General features: G+C 35.3%; 1 protein-coding gene across 1 annotated transcript in view; it reads right to left on the bottom strand.

The window, feature by feature from the left end:
• The window catches only part of LOC149803564 (COP9 signalosome complex subunit 1-like), a 76960-nt gene extending 57057 nt beyond the window's left edge, over positions 1 to 19903 (bottom strand). Inside the window, exons 1-3 of the mRNA XM_089953297.1 lie at positions 19749 to 19903; positions 13818 to 13907; positions 5524 to 5708 (exon numbers count right to left, since the gene is read on the bottom strand). Of these exons, the coding sequence (XP_089809423.1) occupies positions 5524 to 5708; positions 13818 to 13907; positions 19749 to 19781 (308 nt within the window). The 5' untranslated portion in view covers positions 19782 to 19903. The remainder of the gene's footprint in view (positions 1 to 5523; positions 5709 to 13817; positions 13908 to 19748) is intronic.
• Between the last annotated feature and the right edge of the window lie 2280 nt (positions 19904 to 22183).

The raw sequence follows: 22183 nt of genomic DNA, 5'->3' as shown, positions 1-22183 counted from the left end.
ACATATTTAGCAAAATCTGATAGTAAAATTCTTGAAAAAGCAAGCTGGGCTATTTGAAGGTAACTAGTGACAATAATCCAGTGCTCAAAAAATCGGACAGCCCGATGCTTGGGGCTCCTCTAAGTTTCAATCAGGCACATCCTGTGTTCTTAGTGATGCACCCATCAGGCTTGTTGAAAAAAATTCTAATTTGCCTGAGAAAACTCTGATCACGCTGAAGAAATGTGTAAATGTATTTTCAAGGTGTTGACAGCCCCCCCCCCCCCCCCCGTGACCAAGTGGTCTAAAGCGCTCTCCGTTACAGATCACTGCCATCTCACCTCTGTCTGCATGGGTTCAAGTCTAGGATTCAGCCAATGTGGATATGTAAGAATGCTTGCCAGTAGCTTCTCATGGGTCGGTGGTTCTTACCGGGGTTTTCCCAGGTTTTTCCTCCACCATTAATACTGGCCGCCATGCATAGCCTATCGTGTGCTGAAAAATGGCATTAAATCCCACAACATCAACAACAAGATGCTGACAAACCTTCCATAACACAGCACAATCTAAATCAGATCACCACTGTCCTATGTGAAACTGACATTTGATTTTAATCAAATTGAAGCATGGTGTGTCATGCTAAAAATATGATTTTGTACTCCCAAACCCCATGACATGGTCTTGTTTTGAGAAAACAGAATTTTCAGTAATCTTCAAAAATAGAGGAAAAAACCCCCACAAAAAAGCCACAAAATACCACTTTCAGTACATGCCTCTTATATGTACCATGTATAAATGGTAAACATTCATGATTGAAGTTTATGTAAAACTTTCACTTGGGCAGTTCAAATAACAGCAACTAAAGGTAAAAGATGTCAGGTATAAACCATCATTTCACATATTACTTAACTGGTTGACAATAGCTGGTGAGACGTGTTTGAAGTCTGCAATGTGCGAGTCCACTGTGCTAATTTCAATAGGTAGGATCAGAAGTGGAACAACCCATTCTAGATAAATCAGAGAGTTGCTAACTGCATGTAGAAGAACAAATGTTATTACATATTACTGCCTTGAATAAGAATGTTTAAGCCACATGTATTATATTTTTGGCAAGTTTGATCAGGGCAATGTTTCTTTGAAGTCGAATTTTAATGCATATGTAGAATGCAAAGCATGATCAAATTCGTTGTCAGAATAGTGTTCAAGTGTAATTCATTTTTTAAGCTGATTTAGGAAGAAATTAACTATCAGCAGATCCCAACAAAAATAAATTTCAGAACCCTGGCTGACAGAGTGTGACTTTGTGAAGCACACCAGCAAAAAGTGGAAAATTGGGTGGTGGCTATGAATCCTTTGCACATACTGCAAACAACACATTGACATAACTCATTAATTACCAGGATTCACTCAGTCTAGAATCTAGCAGATATGTTTGAACACCAGAACCATATAGTATCCAGTTCCTAGTCAGTGTAGTGATGAACACTAATTACACCTGCATTACCTCCAAACCCCTTTGAACTCTATAGAATTAATATTTGAAATGTAGCTATTGCAAGGTTGTCTAACAATATTAAGAAAGGGAAAATTTGGGGCATGTGGAAATTGGAGTCTGGGTTTGTGGAATTTCAGTCAGGGTTGAGTTTATTTAAGTCACCAGCCCTGGGTCTGTGTTTTAAAAAATGTCTTTATGCACTGGATAATTTTTAAGACCGTGTTTTCGATGCAAACTACCAAACAATGAGCAAGGATTTATCGCAATGCATTTTCAATAAATTTACAAATCAAAAGAGGAACTGAAAAGAATAAGCTTTATAAATTTTCTCTAATGTTTACTGAGATCACATGTTGCAGACATTTAGGTATAGTGTGATACTAGACTGTTATTATCTTCAGCATAATACTGATATGGAGAGGACTAAAGGGTAACCAGTCTACCCAACCAATCTGATCACACGAGTGTTTGGTGTGACTTCACAAATGTTTAAATAATCCAACACAGCAGCTGTATCCCAACTGACTGAAGAGTTCTGCAACATCCAAATATTCCATTAAGACTCAATAAATTTAACTCACAATTTAATTATCACTCATGCATTTTTCTATAATCAAGTGATAGCTGTAAATATCAGGCTTTTTTTCTCCAGAATTTCATCAATATTTGCATAATTTAAGGACTTTTCCTGGTGAGGAATAACTCCATTCTTTCTCCCAACCTTTTGGCTAATTTTCTGTAAGTGTGGCCATATTAGATATGAGATCAGTACCATTTTCATTTAGGACCAACTATACATCATAAAAGTCTTGTGGTGAAAACTCATGTCGATATGAACATCCCTCCAGAACCAGTAGTGTTAGCAAAATTTTCAAAATGGTTACCATGGTGGCCATTCTGGAAGTCAGATAAGTATGATTTTAATTTAAGACCAAATAAACATCATAAGAAGTAATTTCCTAAAAATTTCATCGTGATATGACCATCTGTTCTGCTGTAAAAAACCAAGCTCTTGTAAATTTTCATTGAGGACCAGCTAAACTTTGGGATGAATTTTTGTGCATAAACTTAATGGCAACCCTCCAAGATGGCTACCATGGTGGTCATATTGAATCAGATCAGCTCCATACTCACTGAACACCAACTAAACATTATAGAAATCTTTTGGTGAATACTCCATCTCTGTATGACATATGATCTGGAGTAACAATAACAAAATTTTCAAGACAGCATCTGTCTTGGCCACATTAGATGTCCAAGGGTCATCATTTTCATTTAGCACTGACCAGACCTTCGGATGAATGTGCCCACAAAGTTTAATGGCAAACCTCCAAGTAGTTTAGGCGCATTACCGATAACCATTTTTTGCTAACAGATGGACTGACAAAGGACAACAAGCAATTCAATAAGCTCTTCTGGTCTATGACCAGAACTGCTAAATTTCATAGGTCACATTAGCGGGCAGTTCTATCAGCACAGTTGCCCTCATCCACAACATTTGGCTTCAAGAGATCAGGACAATGATTTTGACTTCATCTTGCCTTGGTGATGGATGGATGGTTTTAAAAGCATTTTATATGTTATATCATGCTGAGAAATTTTCATTTTCCAAAGACACAACATAAAAACAGAAGACTTTACTGGAAGCATAATGAATTACAAGTCCAATGCACAACCAAAAGCAAACAGTTTTTCATCAGAAGTTGTTTAAATGTTTTGCCATTTTTAGTAAAAGTAGTCAAAGTTAATGGCAGATCAGCATCATAAAACAGAAAACCCTCTAAGCCAGAATGATTACTGTCAAATTTGGCCAAATTCTATTTATCATTTTTTCTGATGAATGCATTTCTCTATATTTAATAATGCCTGCCAGATTTGCTACTAGACCAACATCAGCTATAAAAACCTGAAAGCCCACTATGCCAGGAAGATTTATGTCCAATTTTGTTATTTTTTTTAGATTTGACAGCCATATCTGACCATGAATTGGCATCATGTGTAAATTATGAAAGGATTTCATGTCCAGATTCTCTATTTAACAATTCTGGAGGTCATTTCAAGGTTTTCTATTTTAAGTAATGGTGGCCTTATCTGACAGCAAATTATCAACATATGCATAAGTTTGAAATGTCTTCATGCAAGCACACTTTCTGTTCAATCTGCACAGCAGTTTTAAAGGAAACTGCCTTTCTATTTTTAGTAATGACGGCCATATTTGATGCCAGATCATCATCATTTATACAAATTTTAAAGTCTGGGTGGTTTTCAACAAGACCTATCTTTTTTCAAAAAGATTTTTCTATATTAGTAGCAATGGCCATATTTGATGGTTGACAGGCATAATTTTTTGTATAAAAATTTTAACTTTTCATTTTCAAGTTCAGTAAAATTCTATTCACTAGTTATGGAGAAGAAGCAGTTTAAAAGATTTTCTATTTTTTAATTATGGCAGCAATATTTAATGGTAAATCAGCATCATTGGTATAAAGTTTATAGGTTTTCATGCCAGCCAAATTCTTTCAAATTATATTTAAACTGTTGTTGGAAAAGAAGTCATTCCAAGTTTTTTTCTGTTTGTAGCAATAGTGGCTGGCCTTTTTTTAGTAACACTAAGTGGCATCATTTGTACAAACTTGAAAAGTCACCCTGACACTTCTGTAAAATTTTTGATCAAATTCTGTTCAACAGTTTTTTAAAGGAAATTATTTAAAACATTTTTCACCATATTTGGCAACAGGTGCAAGATCTGATGGCAGATCCACATCATTTTTGTAAAAATGTGAAATCCCTTCATGCCAGAATGCTAGAGGGCCTGAAAGGTTTGGATTTCAAAGGTATGAGACCGATTTCTGTTAACTGCAAACTGGTCATATGTAAGCAGCAATAGCCTGTCAGACCTTTAGTATTTCTTGCTTTTCTTAAAAACTGAAAAAAAACCCTGGCTTTTAAAACATCTGAAAAGAGTCACAAAACAATGATCCCAGCAAAAGTCGCTTGATTGTGGAAGACTGGTGTTTTAAAATAATGCTAAAATCCTGCATATGTTACATGCAATAAACTGTTCACCAGTCTAAACTTTATCTTAATCAATCAAATATCTGTCTATTCTCAACCAAATGCTAATACTAAGCATTAATAGTATCAGCTTACATGTTCAGATTCATTCAAGTATGGGTTTAATTGCGAATCAACAACAGGGGCTTTATCTGCTACAAGACATATTACACTGAAGGACTTTAAATATCCCAGGACAGAAAAGGACAGAAATCATGATAAAAATGAACATGTTCAGACTTTCCAGGATCACTGGAAAAAGACCTGGATATGGGTTGAGTATGATGAATAAAGGTTGGTTTAGTTTTGTTTAGCATGCACAACACAACCATAGTCAGAAAATCATTCAAGTGCCTTATTCAAAGGCACATCCAATTTGATAACTGACCAATTGATAGCACGAGAAACAAACGAAGAGCATATTACTTACACAAGACAGGTTATTTGTAGTAAACAAAACACGCCCTTCTCAATCAGCACGACTCTGATGGCCTAAGCCTTTACAGAGCTGAATGCAAAACCAGTGGTTCATCATGAAAGAGGGACCAGAACTAGTATTTCCATCATGGTAAGAGCACTGTATCCTGACTATTTTCTTCTGAGAAGACTGGGCACCTGACACAGTCTGAGGTATAAGGCAATGTTCGTCTCAGATTGAGGAGTCTGAGTTTCCTCTGACCTTTCACACCCTCTTTTAGATATTCTGGCAAGTAAATTACAACTTTTGGGGCCACTAACTGTATATAAATTGACTTCATAGGTTGTTTGCCCACCTGTTTCAATGAATGAGCTTTGAATGGCAAATGTGTTTTATTTGGGTGTTTGATATTTTTTATCTGATGTTGAGAACTTCAAGACTTTAAGTTTTAGTTAACTACAACACTGCGAGTCAAAGAAGATCCACCAATAACTATGGCTTATTGAGAAAAGATGGAGATTTTGATTTCAGCATGGAACTTTATAAATGCACTATTTAAGAAGTACAGAGATCTTACGTTGCTACAGCCTCATGAAGCTTCCTGTGTATCTGCTGCAGAAGATTTGTGTTGTATGTCGACATCACATAGGACAGGGCCATTTTCAATGCCTCAAGCTTCAGTGGGGGACAATGGTCAGAAATAAACATCAACCGATTCAGCTTGGCAAGCCCTGTGTACTGACTGGCCAGCTGTTCTAGATCCTAGCAAAAGAAAATATTTTGGTTTACAATAGAACTAATCAAGACAGTATGTAAAATTAAGGTCAGTATAACTCACGCTGCACATGTACAAAGACAAATCTATTCATAAAAAACTTTGTCAAAGTTTCAGTTATGCCAATGACAAATTCCAGAGGTACAAAGTTACTGCTACATATACTGTCTGATATATATATGGATTGAAATTGATAGGAAGCCCAAGTGGGTATGTGATCATGCAGATGAAATATTTGTTTTGCCTCATAGCCAAATGCAAGAACAGTTGGCAAAAAGATACAAGTCAGTAGGATGCTTTCTGTTTTTCACCATCATCTGTCCAACACTGAATGGTTCCTGTGATAGGATGCATAGTGTCAAATTCTTTCCAGCAGTTTTCTAAAGACAAAGCTGTGCAAATATTCTTTCTGCATTAGTAACAGCATCCATATAAGACAGAACAGCATCATCTGCATAAATCTGAAAAACATTCTATCTAGGACACCTTGTGTCAAATTATATCCAAGTTATGAAAGGTTTTCCACCACTGACAACAGCGACCATATTTCATGGCAGATTGGCATCTAAAGTATAAATTTAGATACCTTTCTTGACAGAATTTCTGAGATATTTTGGTCAAGTTCTGCTGAGTGGATTTTGATCAGTTACTTAAATGGATTTTCAAGTTTTAATAATACAAATGAACTGAAAGCCATCTACATCAGGATGCTTTCAGCCAAAACCAAACAAATTTCATTAAAAAGTATTTTTGAAGAGGACACATAAAGAACTGTCAACTTTTTAGTAATGGCAGCCATATCTGAGGACAAATCAGCATCATTTGTTAAGGTCTGAAAGGTCTTCATGCCAGGATGCTTTCTGTCAAATCTGACCAAATTCTGGTCAGCAGTATTCTTAAAAGTAGTGTAAGATTTTCCCACCTATTTTTAGTAAAGGTGTCATATATGCCTGCAGAACATTGTTTTGTACAAATCTGAAACAGCTTCATGTCATAATGTGCTGTCTAATTTGATCAAAATTGGCCTCATGATTTCTGAAAAGTTTGAAAAAAATGATCACTAGCATCAAAACTTTTGGTTGATGTAAAAGCAGGGGTCCAATGTTACATTATTGCCATTTCTTAACAAGTATTGTGATACACAACTTTCAATAAAACAAACATCAATATACATACATCAAGTACACAAAAATACCTTGCCCAGTAAGCTATGACAACTGAAATCTGATTCCAAACAACCATTATCCTTAATGTAAAAACCTTGACAACCAACCCAAAAAGATATTATTAAAAACTGATCATGTTAAAAACTGAAATGGAATGTTATATATTTTTTTCCAGTGACAAACATTTTGTCCTGCTTTGGTACCTTTAGTATAGTCTGATAATCAACCTGCTAAATCTATGTTGATATTGACAAATGATATATGGGTCTGATGTCACCTGTTCATTAAAATGTGCAATTTTATTGCATGCGAATCTTTCTGAAACATGCATACAATTTAGACACATTGGTAACAGCCATATCTAGCTCAAAATTCAAAATGGCCACTGGTCAAAAGGTTGTGCCATTCCAAGTGGATTTACAAGTCACCAATCATAGGATTTGCTCTGGAAAATAATGTACATGTATCCAAAAGAACCCTTCAGCTGATGGTGGCTGCAGATTTTTTCATGTTTTAATGAATAGGTATATCAGCCGCTAAATCACCAATCAATATCATCACAGATGAGGTGATGAGCAAGAAGATGCCAGGTTTGGTTACCCATCAATACCTTTACAGGGTTAGGGACTTATTTTTTGGACTACATTACATGATCAACAAAAGGAAATTGTTTGATTATATTTTATTTACTAATCTCAATTCGATTAAATAAGTCTGTCAATGTATGACACTTTCCATTTGCTGGACTGCTGCTGAGTTAGCTACTGCATGTTATACAAGACAAATGCTGTTGAATAGTTTCGATTACAGTCATCTGGCTCAACTGCAATAATTACCATGCAAATTATAGTAATTAACAGGCAACCAACTTTTAAATGTTGGTTACCCCGGAACAACCATGGATTTTCAATATTGTTTTTTACCACTGTACATTATCAACTATAAGGTAGGATTACCAAAGTAAATAAAAAAAGAAAAATCTTGACTAGAATAGGTCTGACAACAGGAACAGAAATGCCTAATACTGAATCTCTTCACACTGTATCTACTGGAAATACAACTAACCACTGTGTCAACTATTATAATGATTATGAGGAAAAATCTAATAAATATTCAAGGCTCTTCTAACTTAAAAGTACTCTTTATAAAGTAGGTATTATTTTATATGAATTCTCCAGCTTTTGTAGGTGTACAAAACCCAGCAAAGTTATTGATGCATCAGTGAATCATTTCAACCCTACTTAACTGCATACTTACAGACTGGATGTGGATTTTGTGAAATACTGTCTACAGTATGAGTACATGTACTTCTGGTTTTCCTTATTAAGAGTACAAGTTCTCATGAAAACTCATTAGTACAACTTGAATACTTCTGACACTGTATAAAATTGAGAAGCCTGACACTATACAGTTTAGGCAAGATGCCAACATGAATTTAACATAACTTATATGACTAGTAGCACATGCATTCTAATCTAATGCAAGGACAGTTGACCCCAAAAAACTGGGTCAGTAGAATGCTATTTGCTGAAACTTCAACAATGCTGTTGATTCCACAGAGTACAGCTCACAAGATTTTTTCATTTCTCCATGTGTCACAGGGGCAGTCAATCCCCTCATTGCTCATGAGATGATGCTCTGCAGTGGAGGAGTAAATACCTACACACCACCACCACAACTTGGCTGGCACAGCTAATGCTTCTCTATCATAGATGGGACTGGTCGACATTATTGTCTGACATTTAATAGCCAATGTATGAATACCACTCAAGAAAGACTGAAATGCCAGAATGATTTACAAACAATTATGATATATATATATATATATAAAATCTATGTTGGGGTTCAGACCAAGATAAGGGATTGCCAGTCAAGGGGACATTATTTGTCTTGACATAAAACGCAACCCTGCAACTGGGATTTCCTCATCTTGGTCCAAACCCAATATTTTCCTTTAAAGTAAAAAGAACTCTTCACTAGTGTAATATATAGCTTATGTGCAAATGTGTACACGTGGCTCATTAATACAAATATGGTAATGACGGCTGTGGTGTGACGATTGCATCCGAAATACACAGTTCATACACATGGGCAAAGAAAAATAACAACATAAAACGTCATATACAAGTAGTAATGAGGTATTATCACATTTAATATATGGATGATATTGAATTCTGAAAAGTTATATAGTAAATAATGAAACGATAGCAGGTACTCAGCTCTACTGTAGTTATACTTAGTACAAGCTGTAATGAACAGAAATATGTTGCATTAGATTATTCATGGGTAATTAGTGATCTGTGTCACTATCGTATATAACTATTATTTTCTTTTTTGGAGATGAAACTGTTTGTGACATACTTGTGTTGTCCTTGATACTGATTGTAAAATTACCCCTGTGTATAAAAGACCCTCCAAATACGGACTCTAACAGATAACCATCTGCTAAACTTTCAAGTTCACAGATTCTTTGAAAATGTATTTTTCTGTCTTGGAAATATGGCAAGTGCTACACTGAATTTGCTTATGGATTAATGTGTTGATGAATAAATGATTCCTTCTGGCTGATAGGTGCATTATTTGTCATGAAATATTGTAGGTATATTTTTGATTCAACTGGGGCACAATGGAGATGCTTAACAAAATTAGAATAAAGCATGTTTGACAAACACATTTCTGACTATTACTAAGTTTTCTGTAGTTGTTGGGAGGCTATGAAGTGTATAGGTCTATAGTCTACTTGCATGGATCAGTGTTTTCTGTCATAGTTCATTTCACACAGCATTGAGAATTTTATCTGATCTGTACAGGGCTCTAAAATTAGCGGTAGTCAGCTAGACCAAGGCTAGCAGATTTCCTGTCAGACTAGTAACTTTCATAATGTTAATAGTCCAAGGGGCCCCGAGTGGCCGAGTGGTCTAAAGCGCTCACCGTTCCGGATCACTGCCATCTCACCTCTGTCTGCGTATGTTCGAGTCCAAGGCTCGGCTAGCGTGGGTACGTGGGAAAGCCTGCCAGTAGCTTCTCGTGGGTCGGTGGTTCTTTCCTGGGTTTTCCAGGGTTCTTCCTCCACCAGTTATACTGGCCGCCATATATGGCCTATCTTGTGCTGAAAAATGGCGTTAAACCCTAAAACAACAACAACAACCAATGGGCTAGTAAGTTTCAGTTATCAATAGTCAGCTTTTGTTTATGCCATTCTCTAATAAAGACTTGACTTATTAGATGTTCCGTAGAATCAAAGCAGTGGCCACTGTATACACAGTCATAAAATATTAGCATGAGAAGATGAAGTCAATTTCTGCATTTCACTTAACAGCGCAAATTATGTTCCCGTAATTAACAACAGAAGTTTGGTAATTGATCCTAATTAACCTGATAACGAATTAAATGAAACAATTACGTGATTTCACATTTTATTCTCTTGACCACAGTAACAAACTACAAAGCGGTGTACCACACAAAAGAACACGGCAAAAACTATTCAAAGAAATTAGTTCGCACATTTTTTTGTTTAAGGTTGGTTTTTTTTGCTTGCTACCCAAACGCTCCAACAGTCACAAACAGGAAACTACATATTTTAATGTCCAGCGAAATAATTATAAGAATTAGATCAATTTATTACCATTACGTTATTGACACATCCTTTCCCTACAACTACTTTTTCTATGATTATAAGAATAAGTTTTATATTTTTCCCTTATAAGAATGATCAAATAATTGAATACATGTGGAGATATCCAAGCAGAATGCCATACATGTGTTGGGAATTAAAATCTCTGAGCATGGGCATCTATGATTTGAAAATTTTCTACCTTATTATTAATTTCATCAATACATTGAGGTTCGATTAATTATGAACAATTACCAAACTTACGACTTATGATACCATAATTGGAGCTGTTAAATGCAACACGCCAAGTGTCAGATGGCTTCGTTTGATGGGAACACTACTTTTCCAAGCTGAAACTAACACTATCTTCTGATGCTAATATTTTATAACAGTGTTTACAATAGCCCCTGCTTTGATCATGCAGAATATCCGCTGAAGTTAAGTCTTTGTTAGGGAGAGGCCATTTAATTCTGGGAGGGGACAAAGACACGTGTTTTGAAACGTGTTTCTTGCTCTGACGTTCTTATATAAAGGACACTGTGCCATTCCCTTTCTTGCTTTAAATAATTCACGTCAGCTATATTATAAGATCTCGTATTTCAAAACAAGGCACAATTCTCTCCTTATAAGACATGCAAAATGTGGCATTTTATAGATGTGCAGCCACCGTAAAAAAAGCAACAGTTGAACAAGAATGATGAGGAATAATTCTTATGATAGGGAAAAGCATAATGGAAAATTTCAGAAGAAATGGACAAAAGACAGGGAATGGCTGAATTATGATGAGGAAAGGAACGTTATGTGGTGTAACTGGTGTATGCAATTCACAAAAACAAACACAGAAAACATCCAGTTTTGCTGCAGGTTGTTCGAACTTTAAAATTGAATTGGTAAACGTACATGAAAGCTGTGTGACATTGTTTTGTGAACAGGACTAGTAAAGGTTTGGCAGGATTAGTAAATTTCTCAATATACTTGTCCTTCTGGCTCCAAAGAAATTTGTGTTAAATTCAAGCTCTGCTGTAGCACAGTCAATTTTTTCAATTTCACACAAAGTATTTAAAACTAGAAAGGTAGCTTTAGCTACATTTAATGATGCTGACCAGAAAATGTACCAAGCTAGGCCTGTAAATAGGATAAAACTGACCATGCTGTGTGGAACGAACTAGCACAATACCAAAAAGCTTGACAATGTATGTGTGTGTCTTTGTCTCTCTCAAAATGTTTTTGTATGGTGTGTTCTCAAAGATGGATTGACCTTAACTTACTATGTTTTTGTTACATATTTGTTGTTGTTATTATCTGAAGACAACAAGGGTTTCTTTTTTTAAAAGTAGTTCTGAACGCGTGGAGATCTTGACTGAGACGATTGGTCTGTGAAGACTAGACTGAGATAAGAAAAGTAAGGATAGCAAAACAGCTAGATTTCTTTGTCACATGGGTGAAAATATATATATTTATATGACAGTTAAAAAAAACACATTTCAAACAAGATTTATATAATCGTGTGTTTAGAAAAAAGGTGGCTACTATGCAACATATTTCTGTGTCAATGTAAACGATTTATGTGTATTCCAAATTCAATGTACCCCAAGAGTATGTGTGTGATTTGGATGTTTAACATAGCTTTAACAATTTTCCAGTCATATCGCTACAAGGTCTGCAGTGTGGCAGTTTATAGTGATGTCTAGCACTGGGGCATCATGCCACACATGTAGCATCATGTCCCACCCGGTCACATTATCTTGACACCAGGAGACCAGTCCAAAACACTAACCTCTTAATACTGAGTCACAATATATGTACATTACTAACTGGGTGTATGAATAATAGGCAGTGTGAGTGAAACCGTGAATCACTACATGCATCAATGATCACATGTTGTACCATGCTGACTATATAAACAAAGTCTAAGAACGTGACAAAGTTAATTTTCTAAATATCCAATTTCAAAAATAATGTATACAACCTAAAGAGAAATATTTAATATCCAATATAAATCCAAATTCCTGGATGGATGGTTAAAATTCACATTGATATCAGTGTGGATTGACAGGAATTTTTGCATGATGTTGACATAAGACAGTGATGTTTAAAAACTGTTGACACCTAGCGATGGCATGGGATTGATAATTGACATGTCTACATGTTATAAACAGAAATGATAAATTTTCTTCTTTTAGAAGGGCTGTATTCGGGAAGTAAATAAGATTATAATCCTAATGTTAATGTATTTTGGAAATGTATTTAAAGCAGAAAAATACTTTAAAAAGCAAAAATAATGAATGAATGATTATGCAGGATATTAATAACTATAAATCGAAAAATATGTTTTCTGTTTGGCTAAATAAACTCACAGATGTATTTCAAAATGGAAGGAAACATCTGAATTAATGTTGAACACTTTGTGTGCTTTAAAAAAAATGGGCTTTCATGCTGCATTTTTACAGTTAAATGAAACAACTCTAAAGAATGGACTTTCTGTCTGCCAAGTGATATAAGTTTCAACAGACAAATTATACTGTCTACATTATCTGTACAAATGACTGGTTTCCACAATGATTAGGGCATTAACATTGTTGGTCTTTTCTAGTAAATCATGAGTATCTGTTAACAGATAAATGTCACTCAAGAAGAAAAGATAAATTTTGAAAATTAAAGCAATGCTTAAATTTGTTTCTTTTTATAATATTAATGCAGTAATTTATCAACTACAATTTTTTAATTTATATATTTCAACTACAATTTTTAATTTAATATATAAGAAAGAAAGGTTTACAACTTTAACTGCCTAAATTTATGTTGGCTTTCAAAATGTAATCTGGAATACAGGGTACTTTTCCATTTCACAGTACAAGCTGTGAGTAAATGGATTTTCATTTCTCAAGAGTGCAAAATTATCAAATACAGTGTACTTTACCCCATGTCTGATAACGATGGACAGGGTCAAAACCAATTAAGAATTAATATATCAGGTATCTCCACTGGGATAGGCTAGCATTAATTAGGAAGAAAAGTATAACAGGCACCAATAAATTGAATTCACTTTTGCATGAGCCCCCTATATGACAATCAAAATATAAAATCTGTTTTGCTCCAATATACTCAAGCCCATCTGTCTTGATGGCCCTTTAAATTCTGCATTCCTTTTAACAGAAATATGGATCATTGGACAATTGCATGAGCTCACTGGTTTTCTGACCTAAGCAAATTGTTAATGTATCTCCTTAACAGTGCCAAGCAGTGACTAGTTGCCACAGTAAGTTGAATTACTGTGATGATCATCTTGCTGGCAGCAAAGAATGTAAATAGCTTACAACAGTTGTATTTTCCACTATATATTGTTCCTCTTCAACATTTTCATTTTCTTCTGGCGGGGCATCCACTTGCATTGGCTCTATTGAAGCCTGAAAAAAAACAGTATTACTACATATTAGTGAAGTAGATTTTTCCTTGAACCGATAGTGAATGTTACATTTAATTGGGAATGATTTTTATATTAACAACAGAAAAAAAGAGTGCTGTTTGGTCTTGCCAATTTTCTAGGCCAAAGAAATATGTGTGGTTCAGATAACCACACTGATCCTATTTCAATGGCACAGACCATACCATTTTTTTAATCATGCCCATGAAAAAAGATGGTTCATGTATAGGCTATTATCCATTTTTCAAACCAAAACTAAAAGACATTTTTAACAACTGTAACTGATCATGATGCACCCTGCCTACAATATTATTTGAATTAAGTGGGTCAAGCTCGTAATTTAAACTAGAAGATGCACTGTCATCATGGCAGAAGTAGTACATGTAGTTATGACAGCACTCTTGAAAATACATTACACTGCAAAAGGATGTTAACTTTTGGACCACAATTGACAAACAGAAAACAATTTCACAACTTTTCAATTACCAGATATGTCATTTTAATAGATCTGATCGCCAACTTAAGAGGTATAAGCTTTTGGGCTGCTCCTTTGGTAACTATTCATGCCAACCTATTGAGTTACAAACACTGCTTCTTGATAAGTGTTGCTAAATATTGTCTCGAAGTTCAATATACTGTTCTGTTTTTCAGGTGAAAGAAAGTGTAAAGTTGGAACATTGAATAGTAATATGCATTTTCATTCTTTGATTTGCCAGATTATGAATTATTTTTGGAGTAAATCAAAACAAGGTGAATAATAATGTACACTTGGGGATGATTTACCCCAAATTTCAGTATATATGAAAAACTTGGGAATACTTGTTTTCACTGTCTTTTTATAGACTTAAAGAGATGTATGAATTGAATATCACAATGTTTATTTAGTTTAAGGCATCATAAAAATATGTTTTGACTTTTGAAAATGTTTGCAAATTCCCATTTGTTGACAAGAAAGGTGATGATCTCCAGAATGTAATTTTCTTTTACTTGATGCAAGTTTTAGATTTAAATATTGGTCACCTCCTGGCACAATATCTTTGGGTTTATGGGGAATAAAAATAAAGATATGTAATCATGGGAAATGAGACCCTGGTAAATCTAAACAAGTTAGCATTACTCCTTGAAAATGCATTTTTCAAATTACCTTCTGCATAGCTAGTATATATTATGGTTGGCATGCTCATTCCCCAATAACTCATTATAGCTTTAAACTAAATAAATCTTAATAGTAAATGCCTTAAAAAAGTATCCTGTAACACATAGCAGTGAGTTTGTAAAGGAATAATTTATGCATGTGTAAATGCTGCAGCCTACCCTCAACAGTAATGATGAATTCAAAAAGTGTGAGGTATGACATCGAACTAACAATAACCAATAAGGACAGACTATTCATTGTTGCATTTATTTCCCTGATGTCATTTTTTATGGCATAATTTATGTATAAACACCCCCACTCTTATACCTTCTCTTATATCAAAACATTTGATTGGATAGAAAGAAGAAAAAATACCAATGGTGATACTAGTGACATGGCTCTAAAAGTAACTTTGATCAATTCTTGATTATGCAGATGAGTCATTATTTTCACACAACAGCTAAATATTCCAAAAATGATAAAATCAGTTATATGCAGGGTATAATGATGGATCATCTATTATTTTAATGACTGAAGGATATATATTCATTTCATTTGATGAAAATGTAACTGATATTTGGGAAATATCAGTAATTAGTAGAATCTTGCAGGTCTGCACTCTTGTAATCCATATAAGGTGTTTCTCTCCATCATCTTCTATCAGGAAGTAACTGCCCACTTATTCTGCCAATCATTTCCTCTTGATATCTTAACTGGCCGAATCCTACATTTCATACAAACTTTTACTGAGGTGGAAAAGATATTTAGGATGGGTACAGCAGTTATTCCAGGAAACTTGTTCCATCAATAGTGAAAAATGAATCTGTCACCATGAGAAGAATGGGTAATAATAATAATTATTCTATGATGGGTAGTTTAGTTTAATCACCAAGAAACTAATAAATGTGCTTTTCATTCATAGGATATTGGGACAAACTCTTTTTGATTGATACTACTGAAATTAAATTCCTTTTTCTCAAAAGAAAAGAGTCAGTAATTAAAGTTTGCTGTGGGTGATCAATAAAGCCAAACAGGAAAAAATAAAGCTTCATTTATTATGTGCATATGTATCTCATCTCAAACCCTATTTTGACACTACCCTATTCTGATGCACTGTCATAAACTTGCAGTTCTCAAGAGAATGCATCTCTCACTGACAACACAGACACAACATTTGTTTACACTGATGAACACCCATACAGAAACAAATGTCAAGAATCGTATCATTATCATTTCTAACATGAAACAAAGATACATACTAAGCATACAGTCTGCTACTCAACATTGTGTTAGCCACGTGGCTCACAGCTGATAACTGCATCAGTAATGCTGTTTAGAACCATGTACAACATTAACAAGTTTTAAATGGGTCTGTCATTTCTGATATTTTTAGGTGCTTCTTTTCTTATTATAATTTGTGGAAATTTACATGAAACATATCTGTATGATATATTTTATAACTATATAAGCATCCTGTTTAATATTTTCTATTAAAATTATTTTGAAAGGATTTTCTATCTAATCAATAAGCAATTTTACTCTTTAACACAAAATTTTCAATCAGTGTTGAAGAGAACCTTGATATTTGACCTATTTTGACCAATATATTATTTATAAATTGGTTTGATAATAGTAAGAATTGGTGTGAATGGAAATAAAATGTTCTTTAACATTGTTTCATATCTCTGATTATTTGCACATTTAGAGACAAAAGTTATAAAGGCTGCAAACCAGTTTTAAAGTTCCAATAACAGTACATTCAGATATTGAGGTTCAGTATACTCACAATGCCAATTAAACTTGGAAAACAGTCATAAGCTAAATCTACCTTTTCTAAAAATGTAGATAAAGATTTTTCTCATAATACTAACCTGATTTTCCTCAATTTGATTATTCTTCGATAAAATCTGTTCCAAAAGTGTAGATCATGCTAAATATTGGAAAATCTTTAGGAATGCTAATTTTTAAATGTATTTTTTCCTAAAACCTTGAGTTCTCCATATGCTATTGATGTTGCTCTCCAATATATTACTTCCATTGGAGTATGTGTACAATGTTGTCACAGGAAGAAATATTTTTCTGTGAGATGCATCAAAATAGGAGATGTATTACACAATGTTTATGATAACGGTCTTATTGATAAAAGCTTGTTGAGTATGAGGGAATATATCAGTGTCATTTGTTATGCATACATTGCAAAATAAATAATGAATCTAAATTAACAAGAGATATCACCATGAATGAAGTACATTTCTAAAAAAGTGAAAGTGTGTGTGTTTTTTTAAATATTTTTTAACATAGCTTAAAAACATTTCAGTCATATCGCTATGATGTCCCACCCGGGCACATTATCCTGACAGCACACCAACCAGTCCTAACACTAACCTTTTAATGCTAAGCGCCTAGCGAGGCAGCTGTTAGTACCATTTTTATAAGTCTTTGGTATGTCTCAAAAAGGTGAAAGTAAGTACTGTCAAACCGAATAGTCCAGGGTAACATCATGGGGATTCAGGTCTGCAATTTAAATTTTAAAAATCTTGTGATTCTGATTCTGAATTTATTACATAACTAAATGAAAAGAATGATAATAACCTTCTTTTAAAAATCCACAATTAACAAACCTTGGGGTGAGAAATTTAAAGTACAAGTCATGCAGGTCGTGTATGCACATTTAATGATATAAATTTAACAAATAATTTTATATTTAAAATTTAATTGTAATATAGTTAAAACAAAATGTAGTCAATCATAATTTTTGATTGATCTACACATTATCAGTCATAAAAATTCCATACAAATAATATCGATCACAATGGACTTTTACAATGGCAGTTCAACATTACATTGGGTCAAAAAAGTCTATATTGGATTCAACTATTACAGGTGCAGGGAGAATCAAGTGTACGATTGCATGAACAAGAAGTAGAGTGTATCTTCAATCATCTCCATTATGGATGTTCAACTATGAATGGGATAGAGGAGTAATATAAAATAAGTTTCATTCTTAGCATTTATTACATTTCTTAAAAATGATAATTTAGCATGATGTAAAATATAACTAAAATAAATCTCAGTTGAACGCCATCTTTCTAGTCTTGTATGTGAAAGCATATACTTGTATGGGAAAAATAGGTATTATTATGTACTGAAAATAAAAGATATGACATACCATACAGAAGATAAAAAACGAAGTTACCTAACTTTCTCCAATTTATTGGGTTTGTGTGCCAATTTTTTCCTTCCAGTGTTTCCCCAGGTTTTGTTTGTAAATTATGCAACTGTGGCATCTCTGTTTATGTTTTTAGTACAACTTTTTCCCCACCACTAGCGTGTTCCCTCTTACGTCATAGCCCACAATTAAACCGATTTAAATGAAATCACCCCCCTTGCTTGATTATGCCTAACAATGTCAAAGTACGTTATCACTGAACTTGCTGTTAAGTATTTTTGAGGAATTTATACAATAATCTTCAATGGAATTTGGATGGACAAGGTGCGAAATAAAGTGAATAAACACTATTTAAATGTATGTGCAATCAAATTCTCCAAACTGACCCATGTAGCTGGAAAATAATTAGTTGTTGTTGTTGTTGTTGTGGGGTTTAACGCCATTTTTCAGCACACAATAGGTAATTAGTGCATACATGAGCTACGTGACTTGTACTATAACACTGATCACAATTTTGGAACATTTTAAATGGTTTTGAAAAATATCATAGATGACATTGAAAGCTTGTCAAAATCAAGCAGACATTCGTACTAACCAAAATATTTCATCTGTGACATTATACCATGCAAAAGTTTGCAAAGTACCAAGCATTTTTTTAGTAGTCAAAAGTCACTGGTTATCTAGCACAACACAGAGGCTTGTATCGTTGCTTACAGTTGACCTGTCATACATGTACTATGAAATAAACGCAACGGAGGACACTTGCTCGCATGACCTATTTAAGAATAAGTGCTGATGTTTCAAACTTAAGAAATTTGGTACGTATATTTAGCTCAGGCATTCGACTATCAAAAGTTTGACTTAACATCATACCTTTAAGGACTGCCAAATCATTTTCCCACACTACTGCTCGGCATGGCCCTGATCATGCCCACGTAATACCCAAGAACGCTCTGAATGGAATACTACCTTCTCATTGGCCAAATGAAAATGAGTTATAATACAGGTCGTAATTTTCTTTTAACCAATGAGAGGACAGTATTCAGCGGGATCTCACTTGCATATTAAGCGAGCACAATCAGGGCCATGTAGTAGCATGGGAAAATGATTTGGCATTCTTTAAAGGTATGATAGTAAGTCAAACTTTTGATTGGAAATAAACAGTCGAATGCCTTAGCTAAATATCAGTACCAAATTTCTTAAGCTACGCAAAGCTTAGCTTCAAATATCAGCGTTTATTCTTGAATAGGTCGCGCGAGCAAGGAGACAAGTGTCCTTCTTTATAGTTATTATATAGTACATGTATGACAGGTCAACTGTAAGCAAAGATACGAGCCCCTGTGGCCTGTGGCACAACACAGACTTTCCGCACTGGCACTGCCTATGTTTCTCCCTTTCCTCAAACATACATGAAAACATATGTATTATTTCAAACTGTATTTTTCTCCCTTTAAGGTTATATGCAGCTGTAAATACGTGTTTGATAATGCAACCCATATGTAATGTGTCTCATGAACAACCTGTAATAATCCTTGTTGCAGTGGAAGCGGCATCTTCTTTTCCACATACCTGAACCGGATACGTAAAATATGCGCTTGCGCAAATGTGAAACAGCCAGTAATAAACGGACAATGTTCCGCTTCCAGGACGGATAAACTATTGTAATTGGACCGATGTGGGAAATAAGATACAAGACATAGGAAATTTTATTTAATCTCTGCATCAATGCCCATGACTTTTGACACGTGAGTGCAGAACGAGGGATTGCCTCGCGCATGTAAACATATTATCACTTGAGTTTGCGAGTTAACTATAGATTGTGCTATGCATCGCTAGCGAAATGGGTTACTTTTCGTAAGGTCTGGAACTAAGACACACAAACACGGGGCCAGACCGTGCGGGTTCACGCAGGCGCGGCACAGGGTTGCGAAAGTCTAAACCCACAGAAATAGTACCGCCACGTCATACATAAATACGCGACTCAAAGTTGTTGTCTCTCAATCAAATCATTGTTCTTTCTAGTGGTTCCGTATCTTTGAATGGTCGGACCATTTCAATTTCCGCCACCACGTTATCGAACTCCGTCGTGGTAATGGTTTTATGCTGAAACTGTTCTGTGCTGCCGAGAGAATATCCGAATAGACACGTATTCCTTTTATAAAACCGTAACGAAATTATTTTGCCGGCGTCGTCTGTAACGCCGGTTACTATCGATGTAGTTTGGATGGTAATTCCGATTGGTGTGCCTATGATAACTGTCGTAGTCGCAATTAAAACCACATCAAAGCCGAGGTTTGTTGCCGTTGCGAGTAAACAAATTTCATCCACGATGACGCATTTTTTGTTTTAAAAAAATAATAAGAGTAGGATGGTTTTCATTGTCATCCTAGCTGTTGTTCCACTTCAGTTATTTGAACTTTGAGGGTCCATCACAGTACTTGTATTCAAATGTGATCACGAAGTATAATTACTCAACAGGATGGCCTTCTTTAGGTGCAAAAACTCGCACTTCCAACCAGTTTTTTATTTTCCTTAATGGCACAAATGCAATGAGTCATAGAAAATATCTTTCCGGGGAATATTTTCTCTCAGGCAAATGTTTGCAAAGCTTTTTTGATTAGCCTAGAGCGACACAGATTACATCGAGCTTCGTACGATCGTTCTCGTTTTTGTCCCAAACTTGTTACACAAACATGTGCGTCTTTGGTGAATATTAGTCTGGGTCTTTCTTTTTTTTCTTGGTTGTACACCATGACTAGGTGCGGTAAGAGGTCGATGTACTTGAGAGTGTGTTGATACGTAAAATATTTCTACATGCGTTCTTTCAGGGTGTGTTGAAAACGTTCCACGATGCTGGCTTAGGTTTTGGGATTCTCGGTGGTAAAAAAATGAATCTCTCTTTTCTTTAATTCTTTTGGGAAAGCTTGGTTCAAAAATGCGTTGCCTTTGTCGGTTTGCCATCGAAGAGGGTGACGACCACTTTGTTTCAACACCAGTTTGAGTTCTCGCAGAAACTCACTGCTCGATTTGGAAGTCAATGGTACGACCCAGACAAATTCGGAAAAGACATCGGTGTCACAAAACAAATATTTATAGCCACGATTGTAGGTGGCCAAATGAGAGACATCGGCTACATCGACTTGCCATTATGATCGATGCCCTCTACTCTGGTGCGACTTCTGGAAAATTTTCATCGAATTGGTTTTTATAAAGTGTACATGGATTGTTTTTGTAACCATGGTTGCACTTGACGTAAACGGAGACTTTTCAGACGGGTTTTGGCAGCACGATACAATTTCTGAACTCCTCCATAATCTGCAGGATGGGCTGAATTGTAGTAAATGCTAACTAACACCTTCTACATTTTTTAATAAGTCACCCACTCTTCGCTGATGCTACTTTGGATGGGGAGAAATGGTGGTTTGGAAACGGCTTTACGCGTCCGAGGTGCCACTGTCGTAGAAGTCGAGGGTAGTGGTGGAATTGGTGGTGGTGGTAACGGGATGGCTTTGGTCTTCTTTTATTTTTTCACTTCTGGTTTCCCTTCTATCGTTTTTCACTTCTGTCGAAGGAGGAGTGGGCATCATCTTTTTAACCCAGGCTCTAAGTTCTTCTCATTGGGGAGTGGGAAAAGGGGTCAACAAGTACGCTGAAATCTTACTAGGAATGGGAGCTGCTGACGGTGTTTGAAAGACTTCTCGTACCTCTTCTTCTTCAGGAATACATGGCTATGCATCTGTCTTGATCGCTGGGGGTGGTGGCGGTGGTGTGGTGAGGGACTTTTCATCAGGGTCTTAAAACTTTTCATAGTTGGCAGAGCTGTTTCGTCTAAAGCTCTCTGGTGAAAGAGCAACTCTCAAATCGCAAAGGAACGGTCAACAGTCGTTGCAACATTTGACCATACCTTTGCGAGTTTTCTGTTTCGGACACATCATTGCAATCCATCATCGATTGA

The sequence above is a fragment of the Sinohyriopsis cumingii genome, chromosome 3 (assembly GCF_028554795.1).
Source record: "Sinohyriopsis cumingii isolate HCF-2022 chromosome 3, ASM2855479v2, whole genome shotgun sequence".
NCBI lineage: Eukaryota > Metazoa > Mollusca > Bivalvia > Unionida > Unionidae > Sinohyriopsis > Sinohyriopsis cumingii.
The sequence above is the reverse complement of the archived record's forward strand: the minus strand, read 5'-3'. Positions and strand labels throughout refer to the sequence as shown.